Source organism: Hypanus sabinus, chromosome X1, assembly GCF_030144855.1.
Source record: "Hypanus sabinus isolate sHypSab1 chromosome X1, sHypSab1.hap1, whole genome shotgun sequence".
Lineage (NCBI taxonomy): Eukaryota > Metazoa > Chordata > Chondrichthyes > Myliobatiformes > Dasyatidae > Hypanus > Hypanus sabinus.
The window spans coordinates 5,163,079-5,182,664 of NC_082738.1; the positions used below are offsets into that span (position 1 = coordinate 5,163,079).

Here is a 19,586-nt window from a genome sequence, read left to right on the forward strand (position 1 = left end):
TTTGCTATCCATGTACCTGTTCAAGTGCAATTTAAATGCTGAGATTGCATCTGCTCTACCAACACATGCTGTTAACTTGTTCAGGGTACCCATCACCCTTTGTGTGAAAAACCTGCCCTTCAGATCTCTTTCAAATACTTACCCTATCACTTTAAATTTATACCCTCTACTTTTATACTGGGATTGAGACTCCCTATCAGGGGAAAATTATTTTAATAGCCTGCTCTATTTATGGGTGTAGTGGTGGAGATAGGTCTCTACCAGAGTGCTCCTTCGCTCCACCAGCATGCAGGTCACCTTTGGACAAGGCATAGTATCGGCTTAGCCCCCGATCAGGGTCATGTGAAGCCATGGGAGCAGGTGGTGGATGGTCGTATGAACAGCTGGTGCATATCACAAGTCCTGATTTTGTGATCCCTTACTCCAGGCACTGAATCTCTGAAGACTGTTGATAATGGCTGGGGGTCACCCATCTGGTAAAGACACTGCCCAGAAGAAAGCAATGACAAGCCATTTCTGTAGAAAAATTTGCCCAAGAACTATCATGGTCATGAAAAGACCATGATCACTCACGTCATACAACATGGAACATAATGACAACAGTGACCCTATCTGTGTTTCTTATAACCTTATAAACTTCTGTATGGTCACCCTCTGACTCTTGTCCTCGAGTAAGAACAATCCAATCCTCTTCAATCTCTGCTTGGCACTAAAGCCTTCTCGTTCAGGCAATATTTTGGTCAATCACTTTCATACTTTTTCGAGTGCTTCCACATCATTTCTGTAGTGTGATGACCAGAACTGCACACAATCCAGACTTGATGAAGCATCTCAGCCCAAAACATTGACTGGTTATTCCATTCCATAGACGCTGCCTCAACTGCTAAGTGTGTTGCTCTGGATTCCCAACATCTACAGAATCTCTTCTGTTCATAATATTCCAAGTGTGTCATAACCACTGTGGCAAAACTGATAATCAGGAGGTGCGAGGGAACTGTGCAGAAGTAATAGTAAAGATTCTCCATGCAGACAGTCTGACTGGACCATTTGGCATCATTTCCCCCTTTCCATTTCCTCCTCACTCTTTTAACAATAGGAGTTCCCTCCATTAGCATTGTCTGTCCCAGTTACAGGCTCACTCCACTGACCAGAGGAGGATAACCTCTGCTCCAGCCCACAGCAGTTGGATCCATATGGAGGGAGTAGACTGTCAATTTTGGGGGGTCAAATCTCAGGGTACCAGCAATTTGCTGTGGTGGTGGACACTGAGCCAGTTTCAGCAGGCTCTGCTGCAAAGGGAATATAGTGGGTGTTTAGCAAAGAGTCATACTGTTAAGATCCTCCTGTTTAGTGGTTTTAGTAACTGCACATAATAGAATGCTTGTAATTTCAAGGCTATGAGGAATATGGGGCTCTTGAAATCGACCAAGCCATTAGTTTGTGGATTTTGAGTGCGAGTTTTGAAAACGTGAGCTCAGTCCTTCATGAAGTTCAGCACTCTTGTTATTAGTAGAGCCATTGGCCTGTGGATTTTGAGCGCAACCTCTGAAAACGCAAGTTGTGACATTCAGTACATCTGCGATTGGCAGAGCCGTTTCTTGTTGCTTTTGAGCGCAAGTCTTGAACAAGCGGGAGCAAATAGTTGTGACATTCTTGCAGTCTATTGGTTTATAGATTTTGAGAGCAAATTTTGGAAAGGCAAACACAGCCAGTCACAACTTTCACTGCTCTTGCGATCAGCGGGACTGCTGGTTTGTGCATTTTAAGCGTGGCCCTGGAAAACATGAGCGCAGCTCTCTGCAGAGCCATCGGCTCGTGGATTCTGAGCGTGAGATTTGAAAAGGTGAGCACGGCCAGTCGTGACATTTGGCACTCTTGCGATCAGCAGAGCCGTTGGCTTGTGGACTGTGAGCGCAAGTCTGGAAAACTTGAGAGCGACCAGTCGTTACATTCTGCGTTCTTACAATTGGCAGAGCCGTTGGCTTGTGGATTTTGAGCTGGAGATTTGAAAATGCGAGAGACGCTAATCGTGACTTTCTGCGCTCTTGTGATTGGCAGAGTCGTTGGCTTGTGTATTTTGAATGTGAGTTTTGAAAGAGAGCGCGGGTGCAATCGTGACATTTGGCGCTCTCGCACTCAGCAGAGCCTTTGGCTTGTACATGTTGAACGTGAGCATGGCCGGTCATGACATTTGGCGCTCTCGCACTCAGCAGAGGCATTGGCTTTTGGATTTTGAGTGCGAATCTCGGAAACGCAAGCATAGCCAGTCACGACATTCAACACTCTTGTAATCGGCAGAACCATTGGTTTGTGCATTTTGAGCGCAAAACGTGAGCACAACCAGTTCTGATGTTCAGCGCTCTTGCACTCGGCAGAGCCACTGGACTGCGGATTTTGAGCTGGAGTTTTGAATTCACGAGCACGGCCATTCGAGACATTCAGTGCTCTTGTGAACAGCGGAGCTGTTGGACTGTGCAGGTTGAGCGCAAGTTTTGAAAATGCAAACAGGGCCAGTCATGACATTCGGCGCCCTTGCGCTCTGCAGAAATATTGGTCTGTGGATGTTGAGCTGGAGTTTTGAAAATGTGAGCTCGCCCAGTCATGACATTCAGCATTCTTGTAATCGCCAGCATGAGTTTTGAAAAAAGCCAGCGGGGCCAGTCATAACATCAGGCGGAGCCATAGGCTTGTGGATACTAAGCGCAAGTTTTGAAAACGTGAGTGAGGCCAATTGAAACGTTCAAAGGGCTTAAGATCACGTGCCAGGGTCAGGGACGTCTCAGATTGGGCTAACAACATTCTAAATAAGGAAGGTGAGCAGCCACAAGGTGTGGAACATATTGGTACCAATGACTGGAAAATGGACTTAATCCTGAAGAATACAAGGAGCTAGGACTAAAGCAGAAAAACAGGTCCTCAAGGGTAGTAATGGCTGGATTAATGTCTGTGCCATTCACCAGCAGGGATAAGAATAGGGTGACTTGGCAGATGAATGTGTGGCTGCAGAATTGGTTTCAGATTTCTGGATCATTGGGAGCTCTTCTGGGGAAGGTATGATCTGTACAAAAGGAACAGGTTACACCTGAACCCGAGGGGGCCCATTTTCTTTGTGAGAAAGTTTGCTAGAGCTGTTACGAAGGGTCTTGGCCCTAAACGTCGACTGTACCTTTTCTATAGATGCTGCCTGGCCTACTGAGTTTCTCCAGCATTTTGTGTGTTTTGTTAGGAAGGGTTTATCTAGTTTGGCAGGGGTCTGGGAACCAGAGTGACAGGACAGAGGATGGGGTAGATGGTATACAAGTAGATACAGTGTGCAGAGACTGTGAGGAAGGAGAGGCAGTTGATCGGGTAAAATTGCAGTCAGTGGGATGGGTTGAGGTGTGTCTAGTTTAATGCAAGTTGCATCAGAAACAAGGGTGATGAACTTAGAACATGGGACAGTACATTGAACTATGTTGTTGTGGCCACTATGGAGACTTGCTTATCACAAGAGCAGGAGACTGGTAGATTTTCTGGTGTTTAGATATTTCAAAAGGGACAGGAAGGGAAGTAAAAGAGGTTAGGGAGTGGCATTGCTAATCAGGAATGGTATAACAGGGCATCATTGAGGGATCGTCAACTGAGTCAGTGTTGACGGAAGTCAGAAACAGCAAGGGAGCAGTCACACTATTGAAAGTTTTCTGTCAATCCCCCAACAGTATCCCAGACACTGAGCTGCAAATTGGGAGGCAGACTTTGGAAAGATACAGGGTTGTTTTCATGGGTGACTTCAAGTTCTCTAATATTGATCGGCACCTCCTTAGTGCAAAAAGTTTAGATGGGGCAGAATATGTTAGGTATGTTCCGGAAGGATTTCTGATAGGCTGACTGGAGAAGAGGTCATACTGGACCTGGTTCTAGGCAATGAACCAGGTCAGGTGTCAGTTCCTTCAGCGGGTGACAATTTTGGAGACAGTGACCATAACTCCCAGACCTTGACATAGTCTTGGACAGAGATAGGAGCAGATGGCATGGGAAAGTATTTAGTTGGGGGAGATGGGATTATGATGCTATTAGGCAGGAACTTGGGAGCATAAACTTGGAAACTCAGGAAAATGGAGAATGGAAAAGTGAAGGCTGTAGTACTTGCATGGTATTCTGGATAAGTTTGCCCCCATTCAGTCAGGGAAAGGATGGTAAGATGAAGGAACTATGGTTGACAAGAGATTTGGAACATCTAGTAAAGCTTACTTAAAGTTTAGAAAGCAAGAATCAGGCAATGGCTCTAGAGAGTTACAAGCTAGCAAGGAAGGAGCTGAAGAATGGACCTAGGAGAGCTAAAAGTGGACATGAGAAAGTCTTGGTGAGTAGAATTAAGGAACACCCAAAGGTATTGTACACGTATGTGAAGAGCAGGAGGATAACTAGAGTGAGGGTAGGACCGATTAGGGAATGAAGTGGAAACATGTGCCTGGTGTCAGTGGATAGGGAAGATCATTAATGAATAATTTGGTCCAGTATTCAGTGAGAGGGACCTTTATGTTTGTGAGAACAATGTAGAACAGGCTGATATGCTGAAACATGTCAATGTTATGAAAGAGAATGTGCTTGAATTCTTGAAAAATATTAGGATAGATAAGTCACCAGGGTCAGATGGGATATATCCCAAATTACTATGGAAAGTGAGGGAAGACATTCATGTGCCTTTGTGTCCTCACTGGCCTCAGGTGTAGTACCAGATGATTGGATGTTTGCAAATATAATTCCTTTGTTCAAGAAAGAGAGTAGGGATAACCCTGGGAATTATAGACCAGTGAATCTTCAGTGTTGGGCAGATTACTGCAGAAAATTCTTAGAGACAGGATTTACAAGCAATTAGAGAAGCATAATCTGGTCATGCCTTGTGAGCCTGATTGAATTTTTTGAGGTTGTGACAAAGCATATTGATGAAGGAAGAACAGTGGGTGTGGTGTATATGGATTTCAGTAAGACACTTGATAAAGTTCCTCATGGTGGGCTCATCCAGAAATCAGGAGGTAGGGGATCCAGGGAAACTTGGCTGTGTGGATTCAGAATTGGTTTGTGCATAGAAGGCAGAGGGTCGATTAAATGGAGCATATTCTGCCTGGATGTTGATGACCAGAGATCTTTTCTGGATCCCTGAGTAATACAGAAAAGATTCACAAGGATGTTTCCAGGACTGGAGGGCTTGAGCTGTGAGGAGAAGCTGACGAGTTAGGATGGGTTATCCGTGAAGTGAAGAAGAGAGGGTATGTGATTTTTATAAATCACTTGGATGAGCAAGAGAAGGGTGGACTAGTAAATTTGGAGATGATACAAAGTTTGGTGGAGTTATGAATAGTACAGAAGGTTGGCAAAGGCTACAAGGGATATTGCAATTGGACAGTAACAGGATGCAGAGCTGGACTGTGAAGTCAGATGGAGTTCATACCTGAAAAGGTTGAAGTGATTCAGTTTGAAAGGTCAATGGCATGATTCTTAGCAGAGCATAGGAACAGAGAGATCTTGTGGTCCACGTTCATTGATCCCTCAAATTTGCCATGCAGGTTGATAGGATTGTTAAGAAGGCATATTATGTGTTTGCCTTCATTAGTCCGGAGACTGCGTTCAAGAGCTGCAGCTTTGTTACAGTTCTACAAAACCCTGGTTGGAATATTGTGTTCAGTTCTGGTCACCTCATAGGAAGGATATAGAAGCTTCAAGAGGGTGCAGAGGGGTTTTATAGGATACTGTCTGGTTTAGGAAACATGTCTTGAGGATAGGTTGGGCAAGATAGGGCCTTACCCTTTGGAGTGAAGGAGGATGAGAGGCAAGTATCAAGTGGACAGTCAGAAACTTTTACCCAAGGAGGGGGAATAGCTACTGCCAGGGGTCACAATTTTATGGTGATTTGAGGAAAGTATAAGGGAGTATTTTTTAAAAAACACAGAGTGGTGAATGTGTAGAACGCATTGCCAGCGTGGTAGTAGAGGTAGATGCAATAGGAGCACTTAAGAAATGCTCAGCCGGGCACATGGATGATAGAAAAATGGAGGGCTATGTGGGAGGGAAGGATTACATTGATCGTAGAGTAGGTTAAAAGGTCAGCACAATATTGTGGGGCATTTTATGTTCTTTGTTAATATTGTGGTCCAATAAAAATCTCTGACTGATCAGTGGTATAAGTACAATAACACTACCTCAGCCCTGGCTCCACTTCAGCAACAAAGCAAATATATCACTCCTAATGAGTAGGGAACCTTTTCACACTGAGTCATCATTCCAACAAACACAAAAAAATTTGCATTTTTACCGTCATCGGATACTTGTCACATCACAACCAAGTAAACAACACCCAGCCACACAAACTGTTAATGCTTACATGTAAACTCCATGCAAGTGAGAGTGTCTGTCTGTGGTCTTCTTTATGCAGTTATCCACATTAGGTTCCCATTGCTACCATGAGGACCATCATTTACTGTGATGGTCCATAAGGAAACACAAACTTATCCACGCCAACCAAGGTGCTGACCTGAGCTAGTCCCACTGGGAAATGTTGGCTCACACCCCTCCAAGTATACAATTATCTTCTCTACTTCACACACAACCTTCCTATAATACATTATTCCAGGCACGGTCTCAGCAGCACCATGATGTCTCGTTAGCTATGCTTCATCTTACGACCGATATGTCAACAGGACATAATGTGACTCATATGCACCTGTTCTTGAATGACAGTCTTTCATGCATCACCACACTCCTGGCTCCAGATTTCTTCTTTGTTAGTAAAACTGACATCAAAAGTTGTTTTAGATATTAGAATTTAGTTAACAGATGACCACGCTCAGGAATCGGTTAGCCTCAGCAATTCAGTACAGTAGGTAAATACACAGTCATGATCATTACATTGTGAAGATGTACTGAAAGACCCTGCGGCTGACCAAACTATGGTATTGGGAACACAATCAAACAAGGCAGAAAGGCTGCAGATTAATATCTTCAGCTGAAGGTCATTAATTCAAGTAAAATGCAAAGCAAGCCTCAGCACCTACACTTTCTGCTCGCTGTCACTGATCTTCTCCAGGAAGGAGCTGCACAGAGGAGCAATGAGTTTTGCAGTCTAAAATCTGATTATGGAAATTTTTCTTTTTTTTGGAATGATATCTTCTATATATATTTTCTCTAGATTCCTTACAGATTGTATTGACACAAACTTGAGAGTTTGAGTGGACTGTTTTGGAGTGCGAAATGAACTGTGGTTTTCATGTCTTCTCTGTAATCCAGTAATCCCTAGTGAAAATCAGAACCTAGTCTGGGGTAAGTTAGAGGGTGATTTATACATCAAATCCACAAACATGTTAGGAGACTGGGAAGAATAGTGTCCATTGCTCTTACTGCAAATCATGCAAGATTATTGGCACTTAGCTGTATTCAGTTCTGTACATTGGATTTTGCTGAAGTCAATGGAACTAGACAGTGAGGAGGAGAGTACAGCAATAGGACAATACTCTGAACTGTTTGGTGCTGATAACTAAATATATCTCTCTTCGGGACAACCTAAAGGATAGCAGAAAAGCCAATGTATTTATTTTTTCCCAACAGTAATACCTGAGTGAGCCTCTACCAATTATGTTTGAGCAATGGGAGCAAGACCACACCTCATTGATATTTGATGATGGCAGATTGCTTAACATAAAACACAGAAAAGTACAACATAGGAACAGGCCCTTTGGCCCATAATGGCTGTGCCAACCAAGACAAGTTAGAAGGCAAAAGAGCAGAAAAAAATGAATTAAAGTGCAGTGACACCCTACCAATGTTAATCATCTGAGGGGATAGAACCATTAACCACAATTCTGTCATTGGAATTCTATTTAGGTTACCATGCATGGATATAAGACCATAAAAGATAAAAGCCGAATCAGACCACACAGTGCATCAAGTCTGCTCAGCCATTCCATCATAGCTGATTTATTATCCCTCTTAACCCCATTCTCATGCCTTCTCCCCATAAACTTTGACATCCTGACTAATCAAGGACCTATCAATCTCTGCCTTAAATATCCCCAATAAATTAACCTCAACAGCTGTCTGTGGCAATAAATTCTACAGATTCATCACCCTCTGGCTAAAGAAATTCCTCATCATCTCCATTCTAAATGGAATCCCTCTATTTTGATGCTGTGCTGTCTGGTCCTAGACAACCCCACTATAGGAAACATCCTCTCCACATCCACTCTATCTAGGTCTTTCAAATTTTGAAAGGTTTCAGGAAGGTTTCTTTCCCCCCCCCATTCTTTTTCAACTCCAGTGAGTACAGGCAAAGTCATCAAACCCTCCTCATATGTTAACCATTTCATTCCTGGAATCATTCTCAAGAACATCTTCTCCGCCCTCTCCAAAGCCAGTACAACTTTTCCCAAATAAGGGGCCCAAAAGAGCACATCACTATACTCCAAGTGCAGCCTGACCAATGCCTTCTAAGGTCTCAGCATTACATCTTTGCTCTTATGTTCTAGTTCTCTTGAAATGAATGCTAACATTATATTTGTCATACTTACCAATGATTCAACCTGCAAATTAACCTTTTGGGAATCATGAACAAAGACTCCCAAGTCCTTTTGCACCTCTGATTTTTGAATTTTCTCTCAATTTAGAAAATAGTCCACACCTTTATTCCTTCTACCAAAGTACATGAACGTACAATTCCTGACACTATTCCATCAGCCACTTCTTTGCCCATTCTCCTAATCCAAGTGTTTCTGCAAACTTGCTGCTTTCTCAACACAGACTGCCCCTTCACCTATCTTTGTATCGCCCGCAAACTTGGCCACAAAGACAACAATTCCGTCATCCAAATCATTGACATATAATGTGAAAAGAAGCAGTCCTGACACTGCCCCCTGTAGAACACTACTAGTCACCAGCAGTCAACCAGAAAGAGCCCTTTTATTCTTACTCTTTGCCTCCAGCCAATCTTCTATCCATGTTACTACCTTTCCTGTAATAACATGGGCTCTTATCTTGTTAAGCAGCCTCATGCATGCCACCTTGTCAAAAGTCTTCTGAAAAGCCAAGTAGACAAAATCCACTACACTCCTTTGTCCATCCTGTCTGTTATGTTCTCAAAGAATTCCTACGATTTCTTAGGCCAAATTTCACCTTAAGAAAACAATGCTGATTTTGCCGATTTTATCATGTGCCTCCAAGTACCCCGAGACCTATTCCTTAACAATTGACTCCAACATCATCCCAAACACTGAAATCAGAGTAACTGGCCTATAGTTTTCTTTCTCTCCCTTCATGGAGAATGCAGTGACAGTTGCAATTTCCCAGTCCTCTGGAACCATTCCAGAATTTCTTGAAAGATCATTACCAATGCCCCCACAATATCTTTAGCTACATCTTTCAGAACCCTGGGATGTAGTTCATCTGGTCCAGTTGATTTATCTATCTTCAGACCTTTCAGTTTCCTTTGCACCTTCTCCTTAGTAAGAACAACTGCACTTTCTTCTGCCTCCTGACATTTTGGAATTTTTAGCATACTGCTAGTGTCTCCCACAGTGAAGACTGATGCAAAATACTTATTCAGTTTGTCCACCATTTCCTTGTCCCCCATTATCACCTCTCCAGTTTCATTTTCCAGTAGTCTGATATCCACTCTCATCTCTTTTACGTCCTATATAATCTGAGAAAAACCTTTGGTATTGTCTTTTATTTTGGAAAGGAGCTTAAAGCTTGGAAATGTATAAAGGTGATGCGATGTACCAGATTTTGTTTTGAATTTGTTTTGTTTTAAGGGCACAACTTCAGGATTGAAGGACGTCCAGTTAGAACAGAGAGGCGGAGGAATTACTTTAGTCAGAGGGTGTTAAATCTGTGAAATTTGTTGCTATGAGTGGCTGTGGAGGCCAAGTCAATGTGTGCATTTAAGGCAGAGATAGTTAGGTTCTTGACTAGCCAGGGCATCAAAGGGTATGGGGAGAAGGCAGGGGAGTGGGGATGACTGGAAGAATTGGATCAGCCCATGATTGAATGGTGGAGCAGACTCAATGGGCCGAATGGCCTGATTCTGTTCATATACAGTATCTCTTGGTCCTATCTTGGAAGTATGAAGTCAAAAATTGTGTACATGATAAACCTTGAAACAGTTCACACTACATTTTTAAATACTTCATCTTTCTTGGAAGATTAAACTTATTTAAAGTTTATGCTTACCACCTTTGCGTTTAACCATCTCTGAAGGCACGCTTGTAAATCTAGATGTCTGACCTGTGTTTTATGCTCACGTTCACTGGGTGCCTAAAATGGATCACTTACTACTCCCCAATGCAACTGAATTAACTACCTCATGAGTAATACAGTCCTGAGCTGAATGGCTTGGAGCTTGTAAATTGGCCCACATTTTCAATCCAAATCTTTTGAAGTAGCGAATAACTGGTTTCATGCTAAAGGCAGTTGTATATGGAGCTCTCTCTCCCACTGAATTTTAGATTGGAACCAGATATTTAAAACCAAGGGAGCATTAGTCACTTGTGGCACTTACCCAGCAGCTCAAAACGAACAGACATTACACAACACTGGAAGAACGTCATTTTGAACTGGTAGAAATGAATGATTAGCACTCCATTCAGTCTTTTCTGATTAAATTGCAAGTAATATGTTTTATTAGCACAAGAGGAACAAAAAGCCATATGATATTAAATTTCATACCACAACTAAAAATGTTGGAATGATTAATGTGTGTAGGTTTGTGTTACACAGGGTTTGCACCTCCTTGGCAAGCATCTGTCCTATTTCAACCTTCTTGGGTGCAATAGGTTGCTCACTAGAACTAAAGCAAGAGGTCCAAGTCAATACTGTGGTCGTGTTATGTAAAGGAAAGAAAGGAAAAGCAAAGTGAGTGGCAAGAGAAAAGGGCAGTGAAAGGTGAGAAACAGAAATAAAGACGGGGCAACAGGAAGAAACAACATATCAAACGGAAGATTTTTTAGCCAGAAGTAGAAGCAGCAAGTGAATTTTATACCTTTTTTCCAAAAATCTGGATGCCGAAGGACCAGTATTGTATGTTCAATCATTGTTCATAGTTTGGTATGATTGGCAAGGCCAGTGCAGTGGTCAATACTCATAATTGGCCAGGGGAAAGTATCAGTTGCTCTCAAAATTGGACCTCATCATAGAGGTTCTCAAACACTACTCTTTCAGGACTTAAACGCAGCAACAGCAGAATGGTGTGAAGCGTGGAGATAACAGTATTTCCAGAAACCTATAACAGTCCAATGAGAACTACACAGTCCTTGTAATCCTTTATGTCTTGCTGCAAACTTTTAAAACTCAGAACTGCAACAGTCTGAATGAATGTCAAGCCAATAGTTCAAAACAATTCAGATCATAGTTTAACCAATATAATACAAATTAACACATTTATTTGATGGGATGAAACATAATGAAGTCAATTTTCTTTAACTATTAATAAAGAAATCAAAATCTTTCTAGAACGTGAAAAATCATCAGAGATAAACTGAAATAATTTCCAATGCTGATCAACTGCACTGACATTATGCTTTGATCCAAACACAACAAGTAGTCTTGCCTTAATTCTAAACATAAGTACTAACCTGGGCCATGGAGGGAGACCAATGGTTTGGGTTTCAAGGACAGAAAATCTCTGTGGGAGAGCCAGAGATTTTTCCAAGCCACCTGTCACATTTTCCTTGCTGCAAACTTCTATCTCATAAAGATGGGAATCATCAAGTTTGCTCCCTGAAGCCATTTCTTCATTTCTATTGTTATGGTTTTGGACACACAAGGAACTCATTCTTTCCATAGAGTTCCCACTTGTGTTATGCACAAGGATGTCTTTTGAAAAGTCAGTGTCCTTTGCTCCCCAAAGTTTGAAAGGTACATGTAGAGTTGACTTGCTCATAAAACGCTCTGAATCAGAATACACCTTTTCAAAAGGTTCATTTTCCTTTTCCTTTCTTGAGCATTTAGAAATAGCTGGGACCTTCTTATTGAGGTTACCAGCTCTCTCAGCCAATTCTCGCCTCCGGTCAGCCTTGACACTAGCAATACGATCTGCCCTGGTTTCCATAAGCTGGTTCTCTTCAGCATCCATAATACTTGTTGAGCAGTTGGGAAGGTTGGGGGGTGAGGGGGTGTCAATCACGTGGGTTTAGTGGAAAGTGATATTCTGGTGGGCACTATGAGTGGTAACAGTCAGCCTCCTCACCAAAGTCCAGGATACTGGCACTCAAAGGGCCTCCCTCCTCATACTGTGGATGAGAAAGAGAATAGGAAATTTTAATAAGTGTAGCATGAAAGGAAAATTAAGTAGTTTTCTTTTTGTCGACAGAGAGGTGACAATAGCGAAAAAGGTAATAAAGTCAGAAACAGGAGAAACAGAAACAAGAATATTATCTTTTCTCAGCCTTTCTGAGGTAGAAGCCAAAATCTCCATCCTGCTTATTCTTGGGACTTTGTTTTTGCATACCACTCTGTGATGGAGCTACCACAACGCCAGCAATTCAAGTGAAGGAGAACAGTGCTATGAACCAAATGTTTCCTCAATTACACTCTAATATTGTCATTAAGCACAAGTTGGTTTAGGAATAGCATGAACTTTCAGTCTGGCACAGTGCACACCATGTTCTCTGAACCAAATCAATGAAGCAGAAAAAAGGTGTAGTCATTCTGATCAGTGACAAGAATAGATTTCTAGGGAGATCACACATGTGTTATAGCAGACTTCCCCAATCTTGTGCATCTTCTGACATAAATGGAAGTTTCAATGCCTCTTGTGAGCTGGAAGGGACCTAGATGGGTTAGAAGCAATCCATAACAACCTGGTGTTGAGCATTTCATTAGCATCTTGGTGTGCCTCCTAGGATTTTCTCAATTATCTGTGTATGTTGATCTGAAGACCTGACTTCAAAATGGTGGGATGGCAAGGGAGTGGTGTGAGAAGAGAGAAGGGTGAAGGAGACAGAAAAAGTAGTTGTAGGATGATAAGTGTGAAAACTGAACGAAGCAACAATAAAACCTGTCTACATTTGCCATTCTTTATTTTCAATAAATATTGGGACATGGAGATAAAAGTAGAGTAGGAGAGCCTGAAAACCATTGCCTAACCTGGCAAACCCCAAGAGAAGGCAGCCGAGATGAATATGCTCATAGGATCTAGTAGTTCACAACTCCCAGCTGGTAGCCAGCCAAATAGGCAGCCCAGCTGGTAGACAGAGAGGAGCCCCATGGCACATTGTGACACTGGCATGGTGCAAATCCCCACTTCTCAAGATGAGGAATGCACTGTCTGTGGAGGAATTGCACAGTCTGTTGTGGGAAAGGTGGGGTTGCTGGGAGCAGACTTGTGAGGACTGAAGAGGACAGTCACCAATACAGCCTGGGGGAAATATAACCTTTCTTACCAGTTGAGTGAATAGGAAGGGCAGAGTCAAGCCTGTGTCTCCTGCTTCACAAAGTATACTCAAACAGCATCCATGGTAGCTCAAGATGTTCTGGAGCTTGGAGTTCAATTCCAACACTGTTCTGTGAGAAGTCTCTATGTCCTCCCCATGGAACGCGTGGGTTTTCACCAGCTCCTCTGGTTTCCTCCCAAAGAAGAACCGGGTAGGTTAAACGGTCATTGTAAATTATTCCATGACTAAGATGGGGTTAATTGGGGTTGTGGGATTGCTTGAGTAGTGTGGCTCAAAAGGCTGGAAGGGTCGACTCCATGGTTTATCAATGTAAATAAGCCACAATTTGGAGAACTCCCCCAGTCCAATTTCCCAACCACATAGAAATCTGTGCAGCAAAGTTCCAAACTTAAGTTCTCAAGTGTATTGTTAATAAACATGCTACCGGTATCTGATAATCATCAAATATGTGTGAAGTTTTGGAGTCAAATAGTGTGTGGTTCACTTTTAGTCACTTCCTTCCCTGATCCTCCCCTACTATTATCATATCAGGATAGAACAGATATCATGACCTAGTATGGCAATTCAAATGAGGAGGAATTTCCTTAGCCAGTGAGTGGTGAACCTGTCAAATACTTTGCCATAGATGGCTGTGGAGGCCAAGCCTTTATGTATCTTTAAGGAAGAGGATGATAGATTCTTGATTGGTCAGGGCATGAAGGGATACAGGGAGAAGGCAGGAGATTGGGGCTGAAAGTAAAATCGGATCAGCCATCATAAAATTGCAGAGCAGACTCAATGGGCCAAATGGCCTAATTCTGGTCCAATAGCTTATGATTTAAAATCTCCAGAAATTGAAGAAACTGCTGAGGATAGTGGGCTCAGCATAATACATCATGGGCACATCTGCCCCACCATTGGTAATACCTACAGGAGGCACTGCCACAAGAGGGCAACATCCCCACCATCCAGGCCATGCCATCTTCTCACAGCTACGATCAGGCAGGAGGTATGGAAGTCTGAAGTTCCAAACCACCAGGTTTAAGAAACCCTTCAACCATTTGGTTCTTGAACCAATAGTAATCCCTACTATATAGCAACATTGTATGCAGAAAACAGTATGAGTACTTTACACTAAAATGGACTTGTTTTTTCTTTTGTTATAGTTGTGTTTTCTTGCAAATATTCTGTATAATATGTTTCATTTACATTTTCTTGTAAATGCTGATTATCTGAATCTATGTGCCTGTGATGCTGCTCCAAGAAAGCTTTTTCTTGTGTTTGTTCATACATATATAGGACAATAAACTCAACATTTCAAAACTACTGTTCCCCAACTTTGTAACTGTTAATACATGTATTCCTGATTTCTAATGTCTTCAGATCCCAGAATACTTGAAGGGGTCAAAAGTGAAGCTCCAGTGGGCACATGTCCTTTCTAACGAGGTCTTTGACCTGAAACATTAGCTTTCTTTCACTTTCCACAGATGCTGCCTGAACTGCCATGTGTTTTGAGGATGTTCTGTTTATAAATCAGCCTGGCTACTCATGTACAGGAGAATAGCTCCTGAATGACTTCACTCTTTGTTAAAAAGGCAACAGGGATCTTAATAAAATGCAAGAATCTAAACTGCCTGTGTTTATTTTCACATAAGGTATCATAAGGTATGACGATGAGGTAACAGGGCCCTTAAAGGCTTTTAAAAGCAGCTCCCTTGGACTGTAAACAGCCAGTACGAGCAAATTATTTTTCCAATTGTGTGAGCTGGATTCAATCCCAAATTTGAATGCAGCGCTGAGATCATTTATATTTGAAATCTTAAACAGCAGCAGAGAGTGGATCTCTCAATGAAATAAAACTTTTGATTTACTGATATAACAGCCATACAGCACAGTAACAGACTCATTGACCCAACGTGTCCATGCCAACCATTTACCAGTCCTCGATCTATACCCCAAAGGATTTCATTCTACCACTTGTCCACATGCTTCTTGTCCAGTGAGTCTTACCTCAGTGGTTGGTAAGTTGATGGAGAAGATCCTGAGAGGCAGGAATTATGAACATTTGGAGAGGTATAATATGATTAGGAGTAGTCAGCATGGCTTTGTCAAGGGCAGGTCGTGCCTTACAAGCCTGATTGAATTTTTTGAGGATGTGACTAAACACATTGATGAAGGTAGAGCAGTAGATAAAGTGTATATGGATTTCAGCAAGGCATTTGATAAGGTACCCCATGCAAGGCTTATTGAAAAAGTAAGGAGGAATGGGATCCAAGGGGACATTGCTTTGTGGATCCAGAACTGGCTTGCCCACAGAAGGCAAAGAGTGGTTGCAGACGGGTCATATTCTGCATGGAGGTTGGTGACCAGTGGTGTGCCTCAGGGATCTGTTCTGGGACCCCTACTCTTTGTGATTTTTGTAAATAACTTGGATGAGGAAGTGGAGGGATGGGTTAGTAAGTTTGCTGATGCCACAAAGGTTGGGGGTGTTGTGGATAGTGTGGAGGGCTGTCAGAGATTATAGCAGGATATTGATAGGATGCAAAACTGGGCTGAGAAGTGGCAGATGGAGTTCAACCCAGATAAGTGTGAAGTGGTTCAATTGGTAGGTCAAATATGATGGCAGAATATAGTATTAATGGTAAGACTCTTGGCAGTGTGGAGGATCAGAGGGATTTTGTGGTCCAAGTCCATAGGACACTCAAAGCAGCTGCGCACGTTGACTCTGTGGTTAAGAAGGCATATGGTGTATTGGCCTTCATCAATCGTGGAATTGAATTTAGGAGCCGAGAGGTAATGTTGCAGCTATATAGGACCCTGGCCAGACCCCGTTTGGAGTACTGTGCTCAGTTCTGGTTGCCTCACTACAGGAAGGATGTGGAAACTATAGAAAAGGTGCAGAGGAGATTTACAAGGATGTTGCCTGGATTTGGGAGCATGCCTTATGAGAATAGGTTGAGTGAACTCGGCCTTTTTTCCTTGGAGCAGTGGAGGATGAGAGGTGACCTGATAGAGGTGTACAAGACGATGAGAGGCATTGATCGTGTGGATAATCAGAGGCTTTTTCCCAGGGCTCAAATGGCTTGCATGAGAGGGCACAGTTTTAAGGTGCTTGAAAGTAGATACAGAGGGGATTGTCAGGGGTAAGTTGTTTGTTTTTTTTTACTCAGAGTGGTGAGTGTGTGGAATGGGTTGTTGGCAACGGTGGTGGACGCAGATACAACAGGGTCTTTTAAGAGACTCCTGGATAGGTACATGGAGCTTAGAAAAACAGAGCGCTATGGGTAACCCGAGGTAATTTCTAAAGTAAGTACATGTTCGGCACAGCATTCTGGGCTGAAGGGCCTGTTTTGTGTTGTAGGTTTTCTATGTTTCTAAATGTTGTGAGAACCACTTAACGTCTTCTCAGACAGTATATGCCAGATTCTGGACACACTGTAGAGGGGAGAAAAGTCAGGAGGGCAAAGTTTATCTTGGACAAAAGCAGCCAAGGACAGTGAGTGCTGGCTGCCACTCAGACTCGCCTCTCTATATTTTGTTCCACTGACTTCAAGCAGTCTATGAGCAAAAGCAGTTACTGAATTTCTTCAACTCTCTTAGTGCTTGTGGCCAAAACCAACTCTCACTGTCCCTCATTCCTTGTCACCTCCCGGAACCAACACTCAATGAGGCACTGGGAACATTGAAAATGTCCTTCACCTAAAACACATTTAGAGACAACAAACTCATCACCAAGTTCAATAGAATAAAATAAGCCAGCACAAGCGGACAGACTCAACAGCATCAATAATGGAGCTTTCTGAGAAGATTTTTTACAAGAGGTTAGATGAGAAATTAGAGTGCAGTTTAAAATTCTACCATCTGATGGAAAACTAATGCCTCAAAGCATAAGACATTGTCAGAAGGAGCAGGAAAATGGCTCTGATCAAAGCCAAAGGGAAAAAGGGTTGAGCTGATTTTACACCCTATCTGATCACCTTACCATTGATGTCAAAAGAAAGGAATATTGGCCAGAACTACTGCCATTAGTTTCCCATCCAGCAGTGAAAGCTGAAACATGTCCCAGAGTCTTAAGAAGATTTCACTGATGCCAGATATAATGGTAGCAGGAGGAAAAACTTTGAAAGTGAATCCCATAAAGTATAAATTAGCTGCAAAATAACATCTGAGGTTGGGGGAAGAAGGAGACCAGTTCTCAGGGAAATTGGATCTGGCCAGGCATAGCATTTGAAGAGTTATTTTAAAGATTAGCTTTATTTGTCACATGTAATTCAAAACATCAAAAAATACAGTGAAATGTGACATTAGTGTCGAAGGATATGCTGAGAACAGCTTGGAAGTGACGCCATGCTTCCGCCCCCAAGATAGTTTGCCCACAACCTGCTGACCCATACATCTTTGGAACGTGGGAGGACTGAAGCACCTGGAGGAAACCCATGAATGTACAAGCTCCTTAATAACAGTGGTGGAATTCAACCCAGGTCACTGGTACTGTAAAGCATGATGCTACCTTGCCGCCCTTTTTATGTGCCCTCTTATGGCAAAGGTGTATAAGATCAAAGAGTTCAAGTCTATGGTGAGGAGTAACAGGTTTAGAGGGATCTGGGGAAGAATTCTTACTCCAGAGGGTTGTTAGAATCTAGAATGCACTGTCAGAGCAGGTGGTAAAGGTAAATACTCTCACAGCATTTGCGTGGGCATTTCAATCACAAAGCCATGAAGGCTATGGACAAGTATTCATCATCATTGTGTGCCATGTGTTGTACGACATGGGTGAATATGATTGTTCTTGGCAGATTATTTATTTATTTTTCTACATTACTGGTTTGCCATTGCCTTCTTCTGGGCAGTGTCTTTACAAGACAGGTGACTCCAGACATTATCAATACTCTTCAGAGATTGTCTGCCTGATATCAGTAGTTGCATAATCAGGGCTTGTGATATTCACCAGCTGCTCATACGACCATCCACCACTTGCTCTCATGGCTTCATGTGACCCTGATCAGGGGGCTAACGGTGACCTGCAGGTGAGCAGAGGGGAGGAGCACCTTACACCTCCTTTGGTAGAGATGTATCTCCACCTCACGACCCAAGTACAAGTAAATAGAATGCACTGTCTGTACAAGTGCTAGTAAATAGAATTAGCATAGATGGCCAGCATAGAGAGAGTGGGCAGAAGGGTCTGGTTCTATGCTGCATGACTCTATAACTACACGAATTCTAGATGTTTAGAGACGGGCAGCTAGGAACTAACATTTTGTCTGTTGTGTGAAATAGCCAAAGTATAATAAAACTAATAAGTTTATTCTACAGCTCTATAAAACCCTGGGTAGATTACACTTGGAGTACTGTTTTCAGTTCTGGTTGCCTCACTATAGGGAGGAAGTGTAAGCTGTAGAGCGGGTGTAGAGGAAATTTATCAGGATGCCGACTTGATTAGAGAACATGTTTTATGAGGAAAGGTTGAGCGAGCTAGATCTTTTCACTTTTAGAGATGTGGAGGAAGAGAGGTGTTTACGATGAAGAGAGGCATAGTTTGAGTGGAGAGTCAGCACGTTTTTCCTCGGGCAGCAATGACCAATACCAGAGGAGATCTGTTTAAGGTGATTGGAAGAATGTTTAGGGGAGATGTCAGAGGTGGTCTCTTTTAAAAACACAGAGAGTGGTGGCTGCATGGGTAGAGGTTGTTACAACAGGCACCCACTGATGTAAGATAAATGAAGGGTTAGCAGGATTGTGAACTAAAAGGCCCATATGAAGCTCCACTGTTCCATGCTCGATAATCCATGTCTCTGTTCTTAGAATGTGGGATCCTTAAATCTGGAACTGTGTTTGCATTCAAAGCAATGAACCTCTCTGCTCCTTGAAGACTTCAGTTATTCAGAGTTCCGGAATAGAAGTCATCAAGTTAGTAAAAGAATTTTGTTTCAGAACACCATGCATCAATCCACTCTAACAGCAAGATTAGTTTTCTCTTAATCAGCTCTTACTGGGATAGAATAATAAAGAAAGCCCTTTTGATAAATCAAAAAGGGCAAGTACTACTTTAGAAGATTTTATTATTTTTAAGAAATCTCTCATTTTATATTAGGCAAATAAGAGCCCTCTTTATCAGTACAAGCAATTAATATTTTAAATGAATTGCTTAGCAATCTTAAGTACTAACTTGTTTAACATAAACTTCTCCAT

At 42.3% G+C, this 19,586-nt stretch overlaps 1 protein-coding gene across 7 annotated transcripts in view; it reads right to left on the bottom strand.

Annotated features, from left to right (window-relative positions):
- LOC132384541 (supervillin-like) overlaps positions 1-19,586 on the bottom strand; it is a 244,447-nt gene that overhangs the window by 130,309 nt on the left and 94,552 nt on the right. For 3 of the 7 annotated variants that reach the window (XM_059955702.1, XM_059955704.1, XM_059955703.1), the window contains exon 3: positions 11,598-12,254. The exons of the other annotated variants lie outside the window; for them this stretch is intronic. In XM_059955702.1, coding sequence (XP_059811685.1) covers positions 11,598-12,097 — 500 coding nt within the window. In that variant the 5' untranslated portion in view covers positions 12,098-12,254. The remainder of the gene's footprint in view (positions 1-11,597; positions 12,255-19,586) is intronic. 7 annotated transcript variants of the gene reach the window in all.